General features: G+C 40.6%; 1 protein-coding gene across 4 annotated transcripts in view; it reads left to right on the top strand.

Annotated features, from left to right (window-relative positions):
• The window catches only part of CD47 (CD47 molecule), a 61020-nt gene that overhangs the window by 13090 nt on the left and 23809 nt on the right, over positions 1–24121 (top strand). For 2 of the 4 annotated variants that reach the window (XM_066622412.1, XM_066622409.1), the window contains 3 exons: positions 1696–1719; positions 18925–19014; positions 23377–23478. In XM_066622412.1, coding sequence (XP_066478509.1) covers positions 1696–1719; positions 18925–19014; positions 23377–23478 — 216 coding nt within the window. The remainder of the gene's footprint in view (positions 1–1695; positions 1720–18924; positions 19015–23376; positions 23479–24121) is intronic. The other 2 variants (XM_066622410.1, XM_066622411.1) reach the window with 1 other exon arrangement.

Below are 24121 nucleotides of genomic sequence, written 5' to 3'. Positions count from 1 at the left end.
TGCTCTTCTGCTGTGCAGTTGGACTCTGCAGCCTCCCCACCAGTATTCCTGCAGTTCGTGGCTTTTTGCGCTGCCAGAATGGCTTTAACAACAGCCATAATGCAGGATCTGCTGCTGGAATGCTAGTTCTGGTGGTGAAGAAGCCCAGTAGGTGGTGGTTTTGGGGGCTTGTGTAGTCATTAGGCTGGAGAGATATGAACGAACGAGATTAAGGAGTCACATGTTGTAGGAGTTTAGTCGATAAACCCAGTAATGGATTGTATGCAAAGGTTTTCTTTCTCCTGTAAAGAACTCCTTGCAGACAGAAGAAAGCAAAGCTTAGGATACAACCCAGTGTTCTTAAGTGTAGAGCAGTCTTGTGGGGTTTTAGCTACTGGGGTCATGATGGACAAGTTGAAAATAGAAATCATTCATTGAATGTATAGAGATAAATTTGTTTAACACACCAGAACTGGTGATCAACCAATTCATTTAATGGGTAACCAGTTTATGAAAAAGAAAGGACTATCCCAAATAACAATTATCCCATGAAATGTTTTGCCATTGATGATATGGTCACTATTAAAATAGGTGGTTTTAAAATAGATAAAATATATTCTCAGGGAATCATTTGGTCAACTGCTGCTGCATTTATGTTGCTGAATGATCACACCAAACAACGTCTGTTTTCAGAAGTTAACTTTTTTTTTTTTGCTATAAAACTGTCCATTTGTTCTTATGTGTCATTTCTGCCTCTTGGGCTGCAATCTTACCCAACTTACCTGGGAGTAAGTATGCATTTACTATAATGGGAATTACTTCTGAGTAAACATGTATTGGATTGTGCTCTTAGTTAACGTTTGCTCTTGTAATGTTACAATTTTGGCATATTGATGAAATAATCCAAGAGCGTTCTTGAATGATTCTGGAAATTTATGTCAAATGGAGTTAGACCAGTGATTTTGATTATATCAAGTGTTTTAGGGGTCAGAGGTCAAAACTACAACTGAAACATATCCAAAGATCTGTAATTATAATAGCTTGTTACAGATTATTATTATGGGGTCTGCTCCAATTAGGCAAGACTTTTGTGTCCTGCTCTTAGCTTCCAAATCCACAAGAAGAAGCTTCTCAAAGAGAATGCTTGACCTCAAGTAAAGCATGTGGTGGTTGGCATGTCCAAATCTGTGGGGTATTTCACATATTTGGCATATTTAAACCATTTTCACATATATATTTGTGAATTCAGGTTAACTAAGTATCTTCCAGTAGAAACTTGTGAGCTTGTGTTGTCATTTATGCATTTTCTACTTGTGCAGATAGAGTGTTTTATGTATCTGAACTTTCTTGGTTCCTAAGAAGCCAGTGTAGAGGCTGTTTGCGGATACAGAGAACAGATGGGAATGAGATAGATGTCATCTGGCAGTTTTTTTGATGAAGTTTATCTTTGCATGCCGTCAGGATTCTTAGGAGCTAAAATAGAATGTTACATGGGAGATATGTGTAACTGTCGCCTAATGGTATGCTTTTTTTGTTTAAAAGCAGCCACAAGAAGCTGCAAGCTTGAGGGAAGGAAGTTCTCTGTGTGTGGAACAGCAGCTTGGGTGGGAGCACACAAGCATCACATCTCCCCCAATATTCCAGAACAGAATAATAGAAAAGTCTCCCTTTTAGTTTGTTAGACATAGATTTGATTATCTTCCCCTTTCATTACAGGACCTTGCGAACCTACTAGTGAAGGTATGTGGTAAAGGTCATTTCCCGTTTTCCCCATGGGTTGTTTTTTTAAGAAGTTAGTGTAAAGTAACCTTGATCTGTGTTGAGTATACTCTCTTTGGAAGGGGGAAGGGAAGAAAGCCCAGAACATATTAACAATATATTTGTTACATAATGGATTGAATTACTTAAAAGTATAATCCTGTGCCCAGGTTACACTTGCATCGCTGCTACAATGGCATGGTATTGGTCATATTTTAAACCCAAAGGTAAAGTGAGAAACAAAAGCCCAGAGAATTCCAGGGTGGCACAGTCCTCCCAGTAACTCTGCATGGGTCTATAAAATCCCTGACACCAACCCACCGCCCAGTAACAGCTCTGCATCAGGCAGATGGGCAAGGAACCAAAGACCTCAACCTACCCAGTCTCTGTTGGCAGTGGGCAGGGGCTGCAGCTGGCACAAAGGTAAGAGTATCTTTTCCAAGGAGCAGACCAGTTCTAGGTCAGTGACTCCCCAGCAGTTGGCTCAATCAGCAGCTCTCTATGTACATGCGCATGTGTGCTCCTCCTTGGAAAGAAACCTCTTCCCACGAGGAGGACAATAAAATACTTCCTCTTCCTCCAATCCTGAACTTGTTCTTGAATCTCCAACCATGCTCCCAACAAGCATGACAATTCAAGAACCTGATATGAAGTTCTGCACAAGCAGATACAGCTTCTGGAGTGTCTAATGTTTTGTTCCCACTTTTTTCTCTTGGGGGCATGTGAGTTGCGTGCACTCTTTCGCACCACCATCTCCTCTACCTGCCACTTCTTCAAAATAGATTGGTCAGCCAGAGCCTGGGAGCAGTGAAGGGACTCTTCCTCTTCCATTCCTAGGCTTCACTAGGCCTCATGGATGGACTAGCTTTGTATTATCTCAGTATTTGAATCAATTTATTAGCAACTTGGGACTCTCCCATCAAATTATTTCACTGCAGTGTTCCTGGCAGAAAAAAAATAAATCACGAATGATTTTCATTTGGTCATGTAATCTGCTATATGAACTTTTGTTGAAAAGTGGTTTATAAATATTTTCTATCTGTAAAAATATATATCAAACTGCATGATTTGGTTTAGAAGGGAATACTTTTATGGGCAGTATTTTTCATTTTATTCAGTTACCTTCTCCCACATTCAACCCTGGCTCTTTGAGAATATAAATGAACCAGGAACTGATAAGACTTAGAAATTAGGGTGAGCGTTGGCAAGATAAATAAAAGACCTAAGTTCAGTTACAGAATTTGAATTGTGTAAATCCAAAATTATAGGTGGAAACAGGACAGTATTTTGGGAGATGGAGACAAGCAAGCAGACAGCAGAAGGTTCTTTCCCTCTGTGTCTTCTGGAAAAAAAAAGAAGGCAATGGGTAAGGCAGGTTTACACTGCAAAATGCTGTCCTTAAGTTTTCATATTTGAGCCAAGTGTATCTGTTTGCTCTCTGACCAATATTTTTCAGCTGGTGCAAGCCTCAATCACCTCTGGAATAAAAGGAATAATGGAACAGAACAACCGAACAGCTTCCCTTCTAATTTGTTAAACACAGATTGAATTATCTTTCCCTTACATTATAAGACTTGGTGGGGCCCCTGATTGTAGATGTGTCTGAAAGGTCATATTCCCTTGTCTTATTAAGAAGCTGTTAGTGTGAGATAGCATTTTATTACCGTTGGTACTAATGCATGTTGAGCATGATTTTGGTGGGGATGGGTTTAAGGATTAGAGAATGGAAAACAAAGAATATAGTAACAATGTATTTAAGTATATTGGAATATATGCCAATATACAAGACCACATATTGGAAAAATCTTCTTTCTCTTGGCTTTCCCCTCCTCCCAATTACCCTTCTTTGTCTTCTACTCTTACAGCAGCTAGCCACACTTTCTGCTTCTGTTTCAATTTTTTTTACCTCTCCTTTTTTTTCCTGAGATCTAAGATTTAAGAAGAGAACACAGCAGGTGCTATTGTGTGTGTGTGTGTGTGTGTGTGTGTGTGTGTGTGTGAGAGAGAGAGAGAGAGAGAGAGAGAGAGAGAGAGGTGTATGCATTTTTTTTATCCTGGGGAGGAACCTCTCCCCCCCCCCCCCAGAACATAGCAAAGGCAGTTAGGTGGCCTCTCCAGTTTATTTATTTATTTACTCGATTTATATTCCACCTTATTCCCTGAAGGGCACCCAAGGCAGCTCCCAACACATTAAAAATACATAAAGTATACATTAAAATACATAAAACTATAAAATACATAAAAACACCATATTAAAAGTCAACCAGTGGCAAACAGTAGCAATGTTTATTTATTTCAGGATTTATATACTGCCTTTCTCTTAGACTTGCAGATTTAAGCCAGTTTGCATAAACCCCATTTTTTTTTAGATGAGGTTTTTATAAATTTTATTCTATAAGAGAAACTCATAGAACCAGTTGTCCTGGTTGCACAGTTCTTGCGCTTTCCAAGTATCAACTGACAGCTGCAAAACCCATCTCAGGATGCTGTCCATTTCTTGCCAGCTGACTCCTCCACACTCCTCCAATAAAAACCATTGGCTGTAATGCACTGGTCAGCACCAGAGAGTGTACCCTTTAAAAACCCTACTGGGTTCTGAAGGCTTTTTGAAATAAGGTCTTCAGGTCTTGCTGGAAGGCTTCTAACAAAGGAGCCATTCCTCAGCTCATAGGGGAAGGAATTCTATTGTTCATCTGCTGTTCTTGAACCTCTAACCAACAATGACCACAGCAATTCAGGGGCAAAGCAAGTGATAACGCCTTCCTTCTGGATTGGAGGAGCAGGTAGCTGACGGGTTCCACAGTGGTAGCAGCTGATTCAACAGCAGAGAATTCTGGTTGGGTGATACACCATAGAGCAGTGGTGTTCAACCACTGTGCTGCAACACATTGGTCTGCCACAGATGGTCCACAGGTGTGCTGCACCAGTTTGGGAAAGGGTCATTTATCAGTGGTAGGGTCACTGGGGGATGTGAGCCCTCTGCCAGCAGCATGGTGTGCCTTGTCAATTGTAAAAAAACCCAAAAATTAATGGTGTGCCTTAGCAATTTTAGTGCCTTGTCAGTGTGCTATGAGATGTAAAAAGGTTGAGAATTGCGGCCATAGAGGTATTTTTCTAGTCCTGCTGTCTTGGAAGTATGGCATGTGATGTTGGCCAGTGTTTTGACTACAGAGGTTGAGCTGGATCAAGCTGCTCCTGAGAATTGATGACACTGTTATAAAAATACTTCTGCTTTACTTCAAGAGAAGCATCTGCATACTCTGGCTGCTTCCTAAGTACAGAAGTAGATATGTTCGTAGAATAAAAGGAAACTTTGTTTGAACCCCAACAAACAGTTTTGCTTCTAGAATCCAGTGTGTGCTTTCAGGACCCTTCAGAATCTTCAGGGCACATTTCAAGGAATTCTCTGAAACGTATATGTGTCTTGTGTGCTTCACACATTATTCTTGAATGTTTTGCTTTAGCTAACTTTAAACAAATACCGGATCTGGTGATGTATGTACAAGATTGCAATAAACAAATACATTATTTAAAGATTGAAATAAGATGATCTTCAGGTCTTTCTGGAAGGCTTCTAAGTGTTACCTCACAGCATGTTGCAAGCAACCATATTAAGTAGGGCTGCACAAGTACTCTACCTGTGTTCTGTGATCAGCCTCTCACGCCACCCCAAAACCAGAAGTGATTATTTTCAGCCTTCTGGAGGTCTTAGAACAGTGATTTGCAACCTTTTCATATCACGGCACACTGACAAGGCACTAAAATTGTCAAGGCACACCATCAGGTTTTTGACAAATTGACAAGGCACACCATGCTGCTAGTGAGGGACTCACATTCCCCCATTGACTCTACTAATAAATGATCTTCACCCAAATTCCTGTGGTACACCTGTGGACCGCTCACAGCATACCAATGTGCTGCGGTGTAGTGGTTGAAAAATGACTGCCTTAGAAGGCTGTCTGAGGGCCAAAAATAGCCACTTATGTTGTTCAGTCTTCTGGAGGCCTGTGGCCTGCACACTGCCTCCCTGGTTCTCAGAAGGCCTTCGAGACCAGAGGGTCGAGGTAGCGCCAAATCCAGTGGTTTGGCACCTGCAGTTAGTTAAAACTGCAAGTCCCAAATCCATGTATAGAGAGGGATGGTCTGATTTGCAAAAGCAGTGGTATTTAAGGTCTTGTGGCTTTGTTTGGTGAACTGTAAGGCAAGACACTTAAAGTTAACGCACTAGTTTGTTAATGTTCTGGAATTTGTTTTGTAGAAAATGTAGACAAATTTTATTTCTGTCTTTCATATATATAAAATATGGAAGACTGTTGGAATTTTGAAAGGAGATATATAGGAACTAGTGTGATATCCATGCTTCACTATGGAATTTAACTACTGTACTTAAAATCCATTTTGACTCCAATAAACTTTCCTTTGATTGCAATGAACAATTTAAATTTAGTGCAACTACCCCATGTCAGGCAACATCCTGTAATTACTGAAAGTCTGGTTTCATCAATTTTTTTTGGTTTAATAAATAAATTGTACCCATGCTTTGCAAAGGTATTCATTTCATAAACCTTTATTGGCATTTAGAACAGTAAAATACACAAGATAGCTTGCCTTCATTAACTCATCCCACAAGATAGTTTACGAGTGGCTACGTTTCTTGATAACAGCCAGCAGGAAATCTACTACCAAGTTAGTAGTGACTTCAGAGCTATCCTCAAGGAGGAAGCCCACACGACCTTCGGAAGGGCTGATAAAGCTTGACAAAATTGGCTCCAGTAGGCTTTCGTGGAGGTAATTATGAGTGGAGCAGTGGCACAAAATGTGAGTGACAGTGTTGGGTTCCAGATTGGCAAAATTTGCAAATTCTACCCTCAAATGGGATATTTTGAAACCTTCCAGAGAGAACTGAGGAAGGGAAAATATTAAGTCTTGCAAGCATAAAGGCTTGCCTCTTGCAAGGATTCAGTAACTTTTGGAAGTAGTTAAAACCATAACCAAAAGAGGGAGTCAAGCCAAAATAACACGGGGAGCAGGTGGGATTAAGGTTACGAATAAGTAACTGAGATTCTTCCTCCCATAATTTGGTCCTTAAAGTTAAATACCCTCGATTAAGGTCAGTGTCTGCTAGAGATTCCAAAGAAAGGCCCATATTTTGAAGTTTAACTTCAAAGAGTCTATGCCAGGTAGAAATGTAAGGGTCCTTTAGAAGGTCAGTAAGCAAGGAATCAGGGTGGATGTTAAGATGAAGATGTAGCCAAAATTTGAAGGCCAAAGACCATGCCATAGTCAAGGGAAGATGGATGCCCAACTCAAGGATCATCGTCGATAACCTAATCATATTAGGTACACTCAAAATGCATCTTAGAAAGGAGGCCATCACCTGATCAAGCTCCCAATTTACAGCTTCAATCCAGATTGGGGCCCTATATAATAACTGACTCATGATCTTAGCCTGGAGGATCTGCAGTGCTATGGGAACGTATTGCTTACCACTATTATAGTGGAAGTGAGCAACTGCATTACGATAGAGTGCAGCTGATGCTTTTGCCAGTTTCCTATGTAAGAGCCAGTTAAGTCGGTGGTGGAAAGTGATCCCCAAATATCTGAATGATCTTACTCGCTTACTTACTAACTTACAAAGGAGTTATTGCCAGTGTACCAGGGTACAGGTTTCCAAGACTTAGAGAAGACCAGTATTTTAGTCTTCACTGTATTAATTAACAGGTCATTGGATTTACAGTAGGAATGGAATGCTATTAGTAGCTGTCGCAGCCCAGTTCTAGAGACGGAGAGCAAAACAGCATCATCCGCATAAAGCAGAATGGGTAAATTCAGAGTAGGGGCAAATTTTTCACAATGAGTCAAATAGGGTCACAGATCTACCAAAAAAAGATTAAATAATAACGGGGCTAGAATACAGCCCTGGCGTACCCCCTTAGTTACTGGTATTTTATCTGAAAGAGAACCACTTTGGTTAGTCCGAACCTGGCAGTAATTAGAAGAGTGAAGTTTATGAATTAATAATAATACTAATAATAATACAGGTATTTATATACTGCCTTTCATGGTTGTCAGATTTCTCCTCAGACTTTATTTCAAGGCGGTTTACACAGGCAGGCTATACTAAATCCCTATAGGGATTTTTACAATCGAAGAAGGTTCTGTCTTTCAAGAACTGCAACATTTCAGATGGATCCTTTTATGATCTGGTATCACATTCTGGCCTCCAGTTTTCCTCCCACGCAAGCTGACAATCCTTCATATCTCACTTGAAGGATGGCCAAAGAGCAGATGGAAAAACTCGGCTCGCCTTGTCAGCTGCTTGAAGGTCTCGCCGTTCACGGTGCCGGCAACCTTCGAACTGGCAACCTTCAGCTGTTATCTTCAGGCAAACGGAGGCTCTACCCTCTAGACCAGACCTCCTGAATTAAGAAGCAAAGGTATTCACAAAAGCTAAGGGAAACAAATTAAGAAAAAGTATAATACTTTGAATAAAGCTAAGTGTATTGATACAGAAAAATGATGAAGTGAAATTCAAAATATAACATTTGATGAAGAAATAACAAAGAGAAGACTGTAGTAAAAAAATCATGAAAACCCGGCAGTTATTCCAGATCCCAACCCCCATCCCCAGGTCAAGCGGAGCGGCTTCAAGCCACTCCACTCTCCTCGGACTTGCGCCACCTCCAGAGGTGGTGCAGGCCCGAGGAGACCCATAGGGGCACTCAGCCCTTACCCACGGGTAAGGGGAAGAGCTTCCCCTTGCCTGTGGCTGAGCCATTACTTGCTGCAATCCCGAGTTGGATGCAGCGCAAGCCTCCTGGCTTGCTTGCTCCAGCGTGGGTGCGAATTGCACCCTAAAATGACTAAACACTAAAACTTTTCTGTTTTACTGTTGCTACCCTTTGCCATACTGAATTAAAAAGGTTAAGTTAAAAGGGCCAGCCTGACCTCAGGTGCCATGTAAGTCACAGGCCTCTCTCAGGCAGTAGCATAGGGGAAAAAGCCAGCCAGGCCTAAGTAATAGGAAGGGTTCTATCATTCACTCCCAAATTTAGATTCGCCCCTTTAGAGGTTGATTATGGTGAAATCTTGAACTGTGTTTTTAAGAATTTGTATGGGTAACTTTGTAAGCAAAAAACCAAGTCAAGTCAACCAAACCAGGCCCAAGAGTCCCTGAGAAATCATTGAAAATGCATTTTTACCTCCTTTCATCCCCTTAGGTGTTGAATTTCTAAAAATCGCTACATCATGCAAGGAATGTACTCTCTGAATTGGTAATGTTCTTAACAAAATTATTTTATTGGCAAAACCTGCGCTTCTTAAAAATAAAGCTTTCGTTGATCTGGCTTCCCTGGATCTCAAACCAAACATACCTATTAATTGTAACTCTAAAAGCGCTCACATTTATGAAGGAAATATGACACCACCATCTGGTAAGAAAGAAAATAGCAGTGAAATGCATGGCATCTCTACAACCATGCTATACTTGTTTGACTTCAGGAATGACCAAGTAATGATAACACTGAATTTTCATTTTTTCTAATAAATTTTTGACCTTGAATTGACTCCTTATTCAGTTTGCATACATCAGGCAGCTTGTTTAAAACCATCCGTTAACATTTCTCATGCTCTTAATTTTTTTTGTGGAGTTCTTTGTAAACAATTCTGAGATCAAATATTCCTCTGGAAATGCAAACAATGTTATTTTCTTTCTTACATATTGTGCAGACAAATGTCTGCATGTGTGTAATGTATAAAAAATACTGCAGAAGAGTAAGACATTTAGGGCACAGTCCAAACCTGCGCTGGAGCAGGCAAGCCAGGAGGCTTTCGCTGCATCCAACACAGGTTTGTTGGCTGCAGCGGCTCAGCCACGGGCAAGGGGAAGCTCTTCCCCTTACCCATGGGTAAGGGATGCACGCCCCAATGGGTCTCCTTGAACCTGCGCCACCTCTGGAGGTGGCGCAAGTCCGAGTAGAGCAGAGAAGGGCACTTAGGCTGGCATAAGGCACACCTTGGGTTGCACCCTTAGCAAATTAACCCATTTCTGCCCAGCCCACAGGTGTACACATGTGGTCATTGTTGTGTATATGAAACGTTAGGCAGAAATGGTTTTAATGTGCCTCAATTTGTCTTTACTATTGACAGTGTTGCCACACAGTAATTTTGCTTAAGTGAAAACTAGGACCTTATTTTAGTGCTGGCAACTATTTTGGGCAACCCGTCCCCCAAGCTGTTAAGATTCTTAAACGTGAACATTGAAATATTTATATACTAAGATACCCCTTCTTGCCCATATATCTATAAACTAAAATAGATCTATAAACTATTCATACATGTTCTTTGGTGGCCTGTTAATAGTGCATATGGTAATACCACAGGCCCAACCTTTCCTGCTTAGATATATATTTCAGATCATGAGACTGATGCCAGCTTTGTAGACTTGGTGGACGACCTTTTACAGGCAGACAGAGGAAACAATTTCCTTTTGATTCTGCAGTCTATGGCTTTTGGTACAAAATATTGCAGCATCCTAGACTTTTGCCTGTAGGATCTAAAAGGAGTGTGGAATTCATCTTTTTGCTAGACTTTTATTGCTGATGCCTTTGAGGTATTTGCTAAATAATCTAAGATAGTGACTGTCTATTTTCTCAGGCCTAGGACTCCAAGCCAAAATGCAGGGCCCACAAGGCAGTTGTAGCTATAGTGGTATGAACCACTAACCTGAAATTAGTGGCCTGGAACAGCTATGGGAACTGCTGGCATTTTCAGAGAGAAGAATTGCAAACCCTTTTTAACAACAGGTCTGTTTAGAATATCTTTGGAGAATATCTAAATTTAAGAAGTTGGTAAAATTTTGATGGAAAGAATTGTTTCTGTGCTGTATTATGTGATCTTTAAAGAAGAATTAAACTTCTAAAGAATAATTAGCAGAAAGATCTGTGAGCTTAGATACCAGAAGATGTATGGGCATAGTTGCTTGGAAAGCACGCTCTGTTTTCAGTGTGCTTTTCGTTAGAAGAGCGTCATTTTAAGACGTCACCATTATGATATATTTTATTTCTACTTGGTAAGATTTATGATGACACTGAAGGCAAATTTGGACATCAAAGTGGTGGGAGTAAACTGCATACATATGTGGATGGAATGAAATAAAACAGTATTGAATTATAATTATTCAGGCAGTGGGTTGCATTCCAATGAGTGCTTCCTCGATTGGGAGCTTCCTCTGTAAACAGAAGGAGCATCCTAATTGGGGAAGGGACCCCTGTTCTTGCTTCCAAGAACTTCTTTTGTTCATGAAAAAGGTTCTCTTTGCACAGGGAGCTCCCAGTGCTAGAAGCTCTCATTTGGATGCCACCCAACATGAACAATGTAGGAATTTTGTTATAGGTTGTTTGACTTGGTGTGATGAAGACTTTGTAATCAGAATTAGACTAGACATAATATTGAGAGCCCAGTCCTGTCAAACTTTCCAGTAAAAGGCCAAAAGGAAGCCAAAGGATGTGAACTATGTCCTGTGGTTGGGGCGGCAGTCACAGAGGCCTCCTCAAGGTAAAGAAATATTTGTTCCTTTACCTTGGGGCTGCATTGTAGCTGCATTAGTGCCGGAAAGTTCGAAAGAATTGAGCCCTCAATCTCTTAGTAACAGCAAAATGTTATATGTCAAATATTGGAAGATGATTAAAAATGGAAGTTTGAAGAAAGTTGTAGAAACCACCAAAATAAAAAAATGTGAACAGTGCATAATACCAGGAAGGGGGAGATAGTAGGAACACAACTATAATGAAGATTATATCCCTGTTTTCAAGTACATAAACCAGGAAAGTGCAAGAATGGATGACGCAAAGAATGTGTTTGAGTTTGGCTTGATATGGGTCTCCTTGGTGAGAAAGGCAGAATAAAAATATTGAAAATGAATAATAAATAAATGTGAAAAATTGCTATAGCTTACGCTGAAACATTTAAAGAGTTACTTTAAATATGTAGTGTACTTCCATATGCATTAAGTGTACATAATTTAAGTGTAATTATGTAAATGCATATGGCGGAATGATGCATATGGCGGAACACTCACTGAGCCTGATGCTTGCTGCTGTTAAAGAAAAGATCTGTACATGCTCAGAGTTAGCAGAGAATACAGGATTAGGTTTGAGTTTCTGACTTAACCCATTTCTGCCTGGCCCACAGGTGTGTACACAGTTGGTCCCTGTTGCATATGTGCAACGTTGGGCAGAAATGGCTTAAGGAACATAAGGAGAGACCAACAGAATGGTCTCTATCTCAGGTACAAATCACATTGCTTATATAGCTTGATTATCACACATAGCTTGGTTATTACAAATCAAGAACAAATCACATAGCTTATGTACTTTTCAAGCAAGGAAAAACACACTGAAAGGGAAAACAAACTTCAGACAGGCTCCCATATCTGCAGTTTGGGGAAGGGTGGCTCTGCATGACCATTATTGTTGTCTAAATCCTTACCAGAGTGAAAATGTTCTTTCTTGTACAGGTCACTGTAAGCATACAACCTTATAACAACATGGAGGCAGGCTGCAGGCAACCTGAATGCTTGAAAAAACTAGATCAAATGCTAACCTTTTAGCAACCTTTTATAGACCTTTCATAGCTTTCTTTTCTTATAAAATGGGACACTTTGGATTGTTTGTGGTGTTTTGATCTTACAGCTAAAGAATTTCCAGCTTCTTTACCTGGGCACAGAGTCGCATATTTTACATGCTTAGCAATGAAATGGAAAGCCAACTAGTGCCAGTGTCTTCTATGAATAACTTTTGTTTTTATGTTTGTAAGCTGCTTTGGCTTACAATAGGCCCTCAGTTTGGCTGTACTTGTCATAAGAGGTGACTAAACAGCCACCGGGTAGATGGGCCTCGTTAACCTGGGAAGGCAGCTCTTCAGAGAGAAGGAAAACTCTGGTCCCAAACCTCCACTGCCTTGTGGCTACATCCAGTTATGAAAAAGGCTTCAGGAGTCAACCTCGAGGCAAAATCCGGAGCTGGAGTCTCTGAGGCAGTTCATGGCTGAACACAGTCACGTTCTGGCAACTCCTGCAACGCGCTGGAACCAACCGTATTGGCTTCTGCCTTTCCATTGGACCATTTCAGCGATGTGGAGAGGGGGGATTTGCTGCATGGGTAACAGTGTATCCTCCATATCTACTTTACCCAGGCTTCGCGCACTGGAGAGGACACTCTGTTCCAGAACCACCATTCAGAGCGCGATACCATAGTCTTCCGAGACTGAAGGATGCCAACAAGCTGCTTTGGATGCCCTTCAGGGAGAAAAGTGGAATACAAATGGAGTAAATAAATAACCCAAGTTTGATCAGCCTCCAATTTACATTTGTGGGTAGGAAAGACAAAATTGTTTTGGGATTTCTTCCCTACTACTAAGCAGTCAGATGGTGACCTAAACATGCAGGAGAGTAAGATCATTCCTTTATCATGGACAGATCACTTCCTGGAAGGGTTTAAACTAATCTCAGGCCCTTACCTTGCCAGAAATGGGGAATAAAGGTGTTCTTAAACATTTTGATTTTTTGCAGATTTTGTTTTTTTTTTTACAAAAATGAGTAGTCCAGGAAGCAGTGTTGTGTGTTTTTATTTCATTATCACCAAAAAAATCACATCTCTAACGGGGGACCTAATTTTATGGTTTGTCCCCAGAGGTTTTGTTTGATCCAGAAAGTTTTTAGATGGCTCAGGGGGACTATCCTGGTGCCAGGGCTGGTGACTCATCAGAAGCCCTGATTGACTTCTGGAATGAGAAAATGACCAAAGCATTAGATCAGGTTGCTCCTGAGTAATCTCTGCCTTCCTCATCATAGAGCGAGTGCAGTCTCCTGGTTTTGTGGGAAGCTGCCAGCAGTGAAACAGTTTGGCAGCCATCTTGAGCAAAAGTGGTAGAAAATTCATGAAGAATCCGACTAAACACTGACTAAAGCTCAAATAAGAGCCTCCACCGTAGCAGTGATGTTACAAAGAAGGCTTTTTTTCTGTGCTGCCGTTGCAACTGTGGAGAAGTTGTCCAGCTGAGCTGTTCCAAATTGTTTGAGATTTGCTCCATCCAGTCCCCTAGAGAAGAAAAGAAAAGAGTTCAGTTGCTTACTGTGACCAGTTTCCACAGACTTCATAGATAAAAATCCCTCACATCTGTCATAACTTGGACTCTCTGTTGACAGTACTGAAGGTGCCTTTGAGTCCTGTTGTTTGAGATTCTTTTCAACTTATACAACCCAAGTCTGTGGACAGCATCTTTTGGAGTGTGATCCCATCACACTCTTGCCTGGCCTGGCTTATTAGATTTGCCCAGGGGGGCAGGCATGAATGGACAGGGAGGGTGGTTAATTCATTGCTGAGGAAGGGGGCTTTGCCACTGTACTGGCGTTGGCTATGGTTCACCCCCTCTTGAGAGAGACCTTCCTGGATCCTACTGTGCTAGATAGCCATGGATCAGTCTTGATCTGTTTCTGGGCAAGATGATTGAGCAGTGGTTACATCTCCACTTCTGAGGGTCCTGAACAAAGCAGATTATCTAAATCTCTTTCAGTCCAGTTTCAGACCAGGTTTTGAGACTGAAACATTCTTGATCACTTTGGTATATGATCTATTGGTGGGACTAGAAAGTGAGTGCATTCCTGATGGACCTGCTGAACTTCTCAGTGGCTTTCAGCACCATTGACCATGGTGTTCTGGATTAGTTGGCTGAATTACGACTTGTAGGCACAGTTTTGCAGTGGTCCCAGCACTTTCATTTAGATGTTAAACAACCACGGAGACAGAATAGAACCCTCAAGCATTTCACATACCAAAGATCAGGGTGTCAAATAGACAACCTCCCAATAACAGCCTCTGGGTTCTGTTGGTCAGGAAGGACTGGAATTATCAATTTAAATGGTCTTTGATCTTTGTTCCAATGACTACTTGTGTTGCTTCTTTTGTTTGAGGATGCCATCAGTTATAGCAAGCAGCCAATAAGAGATGCAGCTAGATTTGCTCTGTCTGTTGCCTAGGTATGGGGCAAGCAGTCCTTTCTCCTTCCCATGCTAACAAATAACAGAATTATGACATTTTTAAAAAATGACAAGCCGCCACCATAGTGGCATTCTTGGTCTTGTAGCATGTTCAGAGTTTGTTGACTGTCGTTAAATAAGAGGTAATCGGGTGACTTATTGGTTGATGGGTGTGCTTATTCTATGTACCATTTTTGGGAAATGTACTAATTGACCTTCAGTTGATTCTATCAGTATGATACATTATTGCATCCGTTCAATTCTCTAAAACTAGTAGTTGAGCAAAACCAGAGTTGATCATGCATCTGATCTGTCTTATGAGAACATAACTGTCATAAGAGATTGCGCTGAAAAGATGTAAGAGAGCATGATGCAGACCATGTAACCAAGAGGCAAGGTGCTCAAAACTAAGGCTATGGCTTATTTCCCTAAGTACATTGCTAACTGAACTGGTCTCTAATGGAATGGCAAACTATGCCTGCTTCAGCTCATGCCTTTCAGTAGGTCTGATATGTCAAAGACGTTTCATATTCCATCCTCCTCGTGATTCCCTTCTCTTGTTGTCTTCAAGAGAACATCTAAGTCCATTTTGTCTTTTCCAAAAAATGTTCCTATTCCTGCACTGCCCTCTCTTGACTTTCTCATGATTCCTGCCTTTTAGATTTGTGGGCCTGTTGTAAGATCCATCCAAGTGAAATCATGTTACAAATACCAACGTTGTAACTGTTGTGGACATCAGATAGTCTGCAATGTGGAAGCTGAATCTGTTGCTGTGCCCTTGTCAGTTTGTTTCATTCAAGGGAGTTGGGTCCTTTTTTGTTGTTGTTGTGTTTTTCCAGGTTTCTTTCATTTTAGTGAGAAAGTATTGGGAATCTGGGAACAGCAGAGTTAGGAGCAGAGCTCTTAGAAGTACATGCATGCTGAGTTTTCTAAATTTTCCTTTGAGTTTCTTTGCATCATTTTTCCCCACTTAAATTTCAAGGCCTGACCTGATCAAAAGTCAGTTTTAAAATCAAGTATATTATAGGCTTAACTTCATTGCATGGATTTTTTTGTCCAAGGTTGTGATGACAAGGCGGTGCAGAAACTGTCTTTTACACTTGGTAACATTACTGTGGCCAGTTTCTGTAACAACTGGATTTGTCTGGTTAGCGCTTGGTCCCCATCCAGTCAACACCCAGCACAGTAGGATTGCTTCCAAATAATTTTATTAGATGCTTTACATTAAAAGTGATCCAAGTTCATAAAGGGTTGAAGGTAAGCATTAGAGCAGGGGGTGTCAAACTCATTTCATACAGAGGGCCACATAGCATTCATGTTGCCTGCTGAGGGTCAGAAATGATGTCATTAGGCAAGAAGTGATGTCATTAAACAGGTCATAACCAAAAATAAGCACATTTTTCTCACTTAGGAACTCATTAGCTGCAAATGACAAAAGAGAAAATATATGAATCTTGATCATATTTCAAGATATGGGAGAGCCCAATTTTCATGTGGGCTGCCTTTTCAGCAGTAACACCTCAGCACTATTCAGCAGCTGAAAGCCTGAGGGCCACATGAAAAGCTTCTGTGGGCCGCATCCGGCCCCTGGGCCTTATGTTTGACACCCCAGCATTAGAGTATAATACATAATGCAAACACTCTAAGAGGCCACTCAAATTAGTTACACTCTCCTGAAAGTTTGTTCCTCAGTGGTGCTTTTCTGATGATCTTACTTGAGGAAATGATCCTTGTGTACTTCAGCTTCTTCCAAAGCATCTGACCAGCAGTTTGCTCTAAAGAATCTATCTCCCCTCCAACATTCTTTTTTCAAATGCTTTCTTTTTAGCTGCTTTTCCCAATGTTTTTTTCCAACCACACAAAGTTCTCTTTTCCCTGGAATGTCTCCTTGATTCTCTCATCCCTTTCCTTTTTCCTGGGTGTGCAATGTTGATACTGTTCCCCTCTGTCCTCTGGTGCCATAGTGGACAGTGCAGAATGATCCTGATTACTTTACCCCAAAAGCACACAGCCCCCACCGCAAGACCTTGCCTAAGCCTTTCCTGCCTCCGTAGGTTCATCGGAATTGAAGAAGCCAAATCAAGGTAAGGTGTCCCTCATAGTGTCCGTTGCTTTGCGACCCAACCATCCCATTCCTCCAGACTCCAGGGTGGCGGTTGAGGTCCTGGAGCGCTGTCTGGAGGCAATGAGGATCTGGATGGGGGCTAACAAGCTGAAATTAAATCCGGATAAGACAGAGGCTCTCCTGGTTCGGAAATCCTTGATGCAGGTGCTGGAGTATCAGCCTGCACTGAATGGGGTTGCACTCTCCCTGAAGGAGCAGGTCTGCAGCTTGGGGATCCACCTGGACTCACAGCTGCTCCTGGTTTTCCAGGTGGCAGCTGTGGCTAGGGGGGCTTTTGCTCAGCTTTGGCTGTTGCGCCAGCTGCAGCCATACTTGGATCATGCAGACCTGGCCATGGTGATCCATGCCATGGTGACATCGAGGCTAGATTATTGTAACGCGCTCTATGTGGGGCTGCCGTTGAAGACGGTTCGGAAACTGCAACTAGTGCAGAATGCGGTGGCCCGTGTAGTTACTGGAGGTAGGCGGTTTGACTCTGTCAGCCCGCTTCTCCGGGGGCTGCATTGGCTGCCCATTCGTTTCCGGGCCCAATTCAAGGTGCTGGTTTTGACCTTTAAAGCCCTATACTGCTCTGGGCCAGGGTATCTTAGAGATCGCCTACTCCCGTACAAACCGGTTCATCTTCTTAGGTCATCAGAGAAGGCCTTTTTACAAGTGCCGCCGCCTAGGGAGGTACGTGGGGTGGCGGCAAGAAATAGGGCTTTCTCAGTAGTGGCACCAACACTATGGAATTCCCTTCCCCTTGTCTTAAGAACTGCTCCCTCTCTTGAAACCTTTCAGCGAGGCCTGAAGACCTTTCTGTTTAGATAAGCCTTCTGAGTTCCTAGCCTTTTAAACATCTTTTTAAACATCTCTTTAACATCTTTTAATATCTGGTTACAGGCCTGATCCTTTTCTAATTTGCTGCGCTATGCTCTTTTACCTGACTACTTTTTTATCTGACTCCCTTCAGGGAGAAAGGCGGGGTAAAAATAAAGTTGTTGTTGTTGTTATTAATTATATATATATATATATATATATATATATATATATATATATATATATATATATATATATATATATATATAAATTAATTAATATAATTAATAATAATAATAATTCCTTCACCAATTTTCCCCCCAACAATTTTCTCTCTCAACAAAGGTCTTGCCTTTTTCAGTCAAACAGCTCTTGTTTTCAGAAAGGGCATGCAATATTAATATTATGAATATAACTGTAGTAGTAGTATAATATTCTATAAGTATTTGGCATGGGTAACGAGCCACTGTAATGAAACATGTTTTCAGTTTGCTCAGTTTGTTGACCCAGAATTAAGCATGATGGATCATAATAATAAAAATGAAGAATTTTGACTGTTATAACTTTTTTAAAATTTAAGTATGTTAAGACAGACTGTATGGATACTATTTCTTGGGTCAACACTTATACATGAACACTTATACGTCAAGTTCCTGAACTTGAGCAACTTGTATTCACTTCCTGATAATAGTGTCATAGTCTTGGTACCTGTACTCACTTGAAGTCAGTTTAAAATTGTATATTTGTATCTCTTAATGCAAGTACATGCATTTTGTCCGTATTTTGGAGATACTAGCAGATGAAATGCAAAGGCTTATTATCTTCTTGATGCTGTGTGTAAAATGTGTAGGATGAAATTAGAGAAGTCTTGTAGCATTCAATTTGTTCTGTCTCCCCTGAGAATGGAGAGAGAAAATTTTTTAGAATAAGTGTGACATCCAAGAGAACAGGGCAAAAATATATAATGGTTTTGAAATTGCAACTTAGAATAATTTGCATGTCAGCTGTGAATGGTTAGTTTCTTCTGTGGTTTACTAAAATGTATACTAAAATGTATCCAGGAACTTCTTGTACAGAGGAGCATCTTGTATAAGTGCATAAGTCTTTGTATGCAAAATTCAAAGCTGTTACTGAATCTCTGATAATTTGTACAGTAAGCCTAGTTCATCTTTATATTTCTACAGTAAACAAGATTTTGTCATTTATATTATATTACTTTTACTTGTAGAAGAGTGGCTACAACGATGGGAGAAAACTTTCATTGTTATTGCCATGTTGTTGGCTGCGGTGTTGTATTGGATCCAGTTAGTTGTTGTTGGTAAGTACTAAATTCCTTATTCTTTCAAATGCTGGATTTGAATTTATAGTAATTACTTTGCATATGTGTACCTGTGAAGTAAAGAAAAAAAATTGGCACTCAGCATGTAAGGGTACACGTTTTTGTGTGGATTTAATATAACTTCTAACAACATTTTCCCCAGTTTTGGAAAATAGAATAAAAGGTGACATTGCAGTTAATTTGAGGTCTCTTGCCCTTAGTTTGTAACTTCAGTGAATGGAAATAATACCTTTAGTAATGATCTGCTGTGAACAGTAAGCTGATGCCTGTCTGTGGCTCTTAGTTTAGTTATTTTATTTAAAAGATTTTAAAATCATTTCTTCAGTGCTCAAAGCAGTTCACAACAAAATCTAAAATAAAGTAATGACAGTTAAATAAAAATATTAAAAGCAGTTGAATGCAATTAATAAAACTTTTCAAAAATACAAAAATACAGATGCCATTAAGAATTTCAAAACAGCAACTGCATAAAAACAGCAACAAAGGCCTGTAGAGTTCCCTCATTCCTCAAACATCAAGCAGAAAAGGTTCATACAATTATCATACCCTAATCATACAAATTATTCATACAATAATTGGACAATAATTTCTACAAGTTACAAAACATCAAACTATATAAGCTTACACAAAATGCGAATGCTAGTCTTCAAATAATATATGCAAATGTTTTCAGAGATGCCAGGAAGTTTTCAGGCCCCCTGCACCCCCTCTCATGGGCCCTGTTCACAGCAAAACATTGGCTCATTCATATCGTTCCATTTTGTCAAAGCACTAGAACAGGGGTGTCCAAAGTTTTTAGCAGGAGGGCCACATCATCTCTCTGACATTGTGTCAGACGGGGAAAAAAAGAATTAATTTACATTTAAAATTTGAATAAATTTACATATGTTTACATAAATGAATATATTAAAGATGAACGTATAAATGAATGAAGGTCTTGTGATAGCTCAAGGCCTATAAAAGGCCTTGCATAAAGCAAGGCTGGCCTTTCCTTTGCTGCTGCTACTGCATCACAGATGCGAAACAACAAGCAGTGGAGGGAGCCCTCATCCCACAGCTCACACAAGAGGTCAAACAGTCACCCTCATGCTGACAGCTGTTGCATCAGCCAGTCCGGGCTCTGGCAAATCTCTGGAGGGCCAGAGACTCATTGGAGACTGGGGACTCCTTAAGGGCCGCATTGAGAGGCCTCGAGTGCCACAAGTGGCCCCAGGGCTGGGGTTTGGGCACCCCTGCACTAGAAGAACATCCTTTCACCCTGCAGACCTTTCTCTGTGCCTCTACATTTCACCTACCCCACTCTCCTAAATAGGGGAGTTGCTCCCAGCAGGGTCTTTAACCCTTCAGAGGCCCACCTCTCTTCAGCTTCATTCCATTTGAATAAAATGGAGAAACTTATGGATCTACCACTTTCTATCCTGAAAGTGAGCATGCTAGGGCTGTCCCTTCATCCCAGACTAGAAGCACATTTGCCTTTAAATATGAGCTTCTTGGACAGAAATAGTATAGTTCTCATTCTGGATAGAATCATACATGTTTTCCTTTTGCAGTATTCATCTGCCTAGATCTCTGAGTTTCAGTCTTTTATTTACAAGATCCCACCACCCCAGTACATATGTATAAGGTCTTGAGAAGTCCAAGAATTAAGCGCAACACCATGTATTTTAAAATGGCTAATCACTTTAGATATCACTCTTACTTAAAGTGTATGCATTAATAAACTCCAAACCTCTGTGCTAGAAACTTCTGTGCTCGAGAATACTTATATCTGTGTTATGTAATGTTTCTTGGGGATGCTAACCCAGTGCCTATAGGCATTGTTTCATGGCACACTGATTCAGTAAACATTCAGCATTGTAACAAAGTCCCTTCCTGAGCATTTCTAGTTATTGCTGTGCTTCAAAGCCAGCTACTGCATTAATATACTGGAAAACATGGCTGTAGTAAGAAGAAATTACTGCCAACTGTTCAGCTTTTAAATGCTATTCTTTAGAATTGTACTTATGAGGTTCCTTTTGCCTCTTTTTCCCCCACAAAAAAGTCATGCTGTGTCTCTTCTACCTCATGCCACAGCCACAGTGAACATTCTAGAATAGAAATATACCTGGCAATTTGTTAACAGTGCCAAGGGCAGAACAGAGCGCAGCTGGTAACAGCGAGTGCACAGTTTTTCCAACTTCCTCTTTTTGGAACATTCCTAAAGAACTGTATTAAATCTACAAAGCATCAGCCTTTGAAATGAAATGTTTCTATATCAGCGCTAATTTAGTTGTAATTTTAAAAGACTAGTATGTTCAGTGGAAGCAGAAAGAACTCGGGATTCCAATCTGCTTCTCACATGTGAATTGAACTCTTTGTGGAGGCCTTATAATTTGAAACAGAATCATGAAAGTACCATGCCACATGGAGAGAGTACTATAGATTTTGCTAGGAAAAACCAGCACTACTTAGCTGAGAAGTCTAGATTCTGGAATGTCGTGTCTCTAAAGAGGCTTCATATGGTTGTGTAGTGTGAGTGTATGGAGTTTTACTGCCCCCTCCCCATTTTTTTTTCCATTATGAAGCCTTCCTGGACGCATATGGATTGTGCAGATAATCACTTTTCCAGAGCTGTAGGAGTGAGTGCTGTCATGGTACTAGCCCTGCGTCTGTACAGCCACATACAAACTGCGTGCAAACTTAACGGAGGATTTGCAAGTCTTTTTACAGTTAGAAAAGCTTTGCAGAGGGGCATGCCGTGTTAATAACTACAATTATTTCTTGCACAGTTCATGACTCCTGAGATAGACTTCCCTTTGGTGCAAAATAAAGAAGGAAAATAACTTATTTGAAGGTCATGTATTATACATACTTCAAAATGGACCATAGATTGTATTTATAATTGAGGACTTCTTAGTGCATCTAAGAGATTGACAGTCTGTGTTCCCTGTAATTCCCTCTAGGAAGTGCCTGGAGCTCTGTGGTGGCTGTGCAGGGGCAGCTCTGGAGAACCCGTCGATGATGCCACCATTATCACCGAGTTCTGGGGTGCCAAGAGAAGCTGAACATGACCTCAGTGGCAGCTGTGTGGCAGCTTACAGGGCATAGTGCTGTCAATCCATATGGGGTCCTGGACAGCCTGCCTTCTAAGCTACATAGCCACACAGCTGACATTGGAGTCCTGCGCGATTCCCAACATGGTGCTCTAGAACTGCCCTCATACAGCTTCTTGCAGGCTCCATGCAGTCCCTGGAAAAATTACAAGGTACATTGATCTTGAACCCAGGGAGATTCCATTCTGCATTTCAGCAGCACCACTCATTTGAACCCCAAGTAATTTGGTACCTTATCATACATATTATGAATACCTGTCATGTGGTGTGTTCATCTTTAAAATTATGGATGTTGTGATTGTGAGCCAAATAGCAACGTGATTTTCTTAAACTCTAGTAAGAGAGTTTGTTCTGTCCATTAAGTACTAGCCTTTTTCTGGAAAATTCTGAGCATATAATCAAGTAAACAATGTGGCTTAGTTTTCTTGAATGTGTACGGAGAAAGCCAAATGGAAATATTTTAATTGTACAATTGTGTTTATCCGCTATTTAGACATGTGAGATGCAAAATAGAAGGTTTTGAAATTTGTTTCTGATTGGTATTCACATTTGTCCAGACAATGTGTGAATTACAGGTGAAAAGCTTGATTTAAATTGATCTGTTTCAAACCTGTTCTAAAATTGCAAGGGATTGGGAAGATGCGTCTCATCAGTGATGTCATGGGCACTGTTTATTAGAAGTCTGTACTAGTTGTATAAAAACATTCTATATCTTCATCATAGTAGAACTGGCTGGTTTCTGATGATGGATTAGAGAGATAGGGGAAAGACCTTGATTTTGCAGATGGCTATTTGAAATGTAACTATTGGAAAACTGATTTGTCAGTGACAGCATTATAGTAGAAAAGATAACTGTGTGTATCATGCAACAAAAGGAGAAAAAAATGTTTCTAATTGTTGGTACAAGCCCTTGAAATTTGTCAGCATTTTCTGTACTGGCCTGCTCTTGCTTTGAGACATGCAACCCATTGGGACTAAGAAGATTATACAACCTCTGCAAATTTGTGACTATTCAGAATCAAGCAGGTCTTCTGCACAGTTCCCAGACTTATGTAGCCTGTGATGATCACATAAGAATTGTTATGCCCTTTCATTTATAATCAGTGCTGTCCAAAATTGTTTATAGAAACATTCAACATTAATATTCCATACTTGAAGCTTTTTCTTCCAGCAGGCATAATTTTAAATCTGTGTGTTTGTTTTCTAAGTACTTTGTTTCTAACTGTTTCCTCTTTTATTTTTCTTCAAGCATTAAAATTTGACATGACAGGTTTTAAGAAGATCTGCTTAAGTTGTGCAGGACTAATAGTCACAGTTGCTGCTGTGACGGGTTCTGTTCTATTCCTAAGGGGTAAGTGTCAAGAGCGCAAATGACTTAAGTGGCAGTTCTTGAAATAAGGAAATCATATATCCTATATAACAGCCATTTTCAACCACTGTGCCGTGGCAGACTGATGTGCCGCGAGTGGTCCACAAGTGTGCAACAGGAATTTGGGGGAAGGTCATTTATTAATAGGGCCAGTGGGAGATGTGAGCCCCCACTGGCAGCATGGTGTGCTTTGTCAATTGTCAAAAACCTGGTGGTGTGCCTTGACCATTTTAGTGCCTTTTTAGTGTGCCATGAGACGAAAAAGGTTGAAAATCACTGCTATATAATCATCAGGCTAGTAACTGGCAGTTGCAATTTGATAATATAGGAAGTAGATTCTATACCTTGGAGCTGGGAGGAAAAAAAGAATGACTTCTGTTCTTATAATGCTTATGAGCTGGAGGTCATCCCCTAGTCTCACCCATGTAAGAATGAGAGACAAAACAAAACCTAGATTTGCAGGCAAGGGAACATATAACAATGATATAGATTTTCTTTCAGTTTTTCAGTTGCCCCAAATCAGTTGGAATCTGATTCTGCATGTTTGCTTTGACTTTAATAAAACCAAGAAAGTGCATCATGTTGAGCAAGAAAGTACGTCATGTTCATTTTATGTGCTGTATGT

This window comes from Tiliqua scincoides, chromosome 3 (genome assembly GCF_035046505.1).
Source record: "Tiliqua scincoides isolate rTilSci1 chromosome 3, rTilSci1.hap2, whole genome shotgun sequence".
Taxonomy (NCBI): Eukaryota; Metazoa; Chordata; class Lepidosauria; order Squamata; family Scincidae; genus Tiliqua; species Tiliqua scincoides.
The sequence above is the reverse complement of the archived record's forward strand: the minus strand, read 5'-3'. Positions and strand labels throughout refer to the sequence as shown.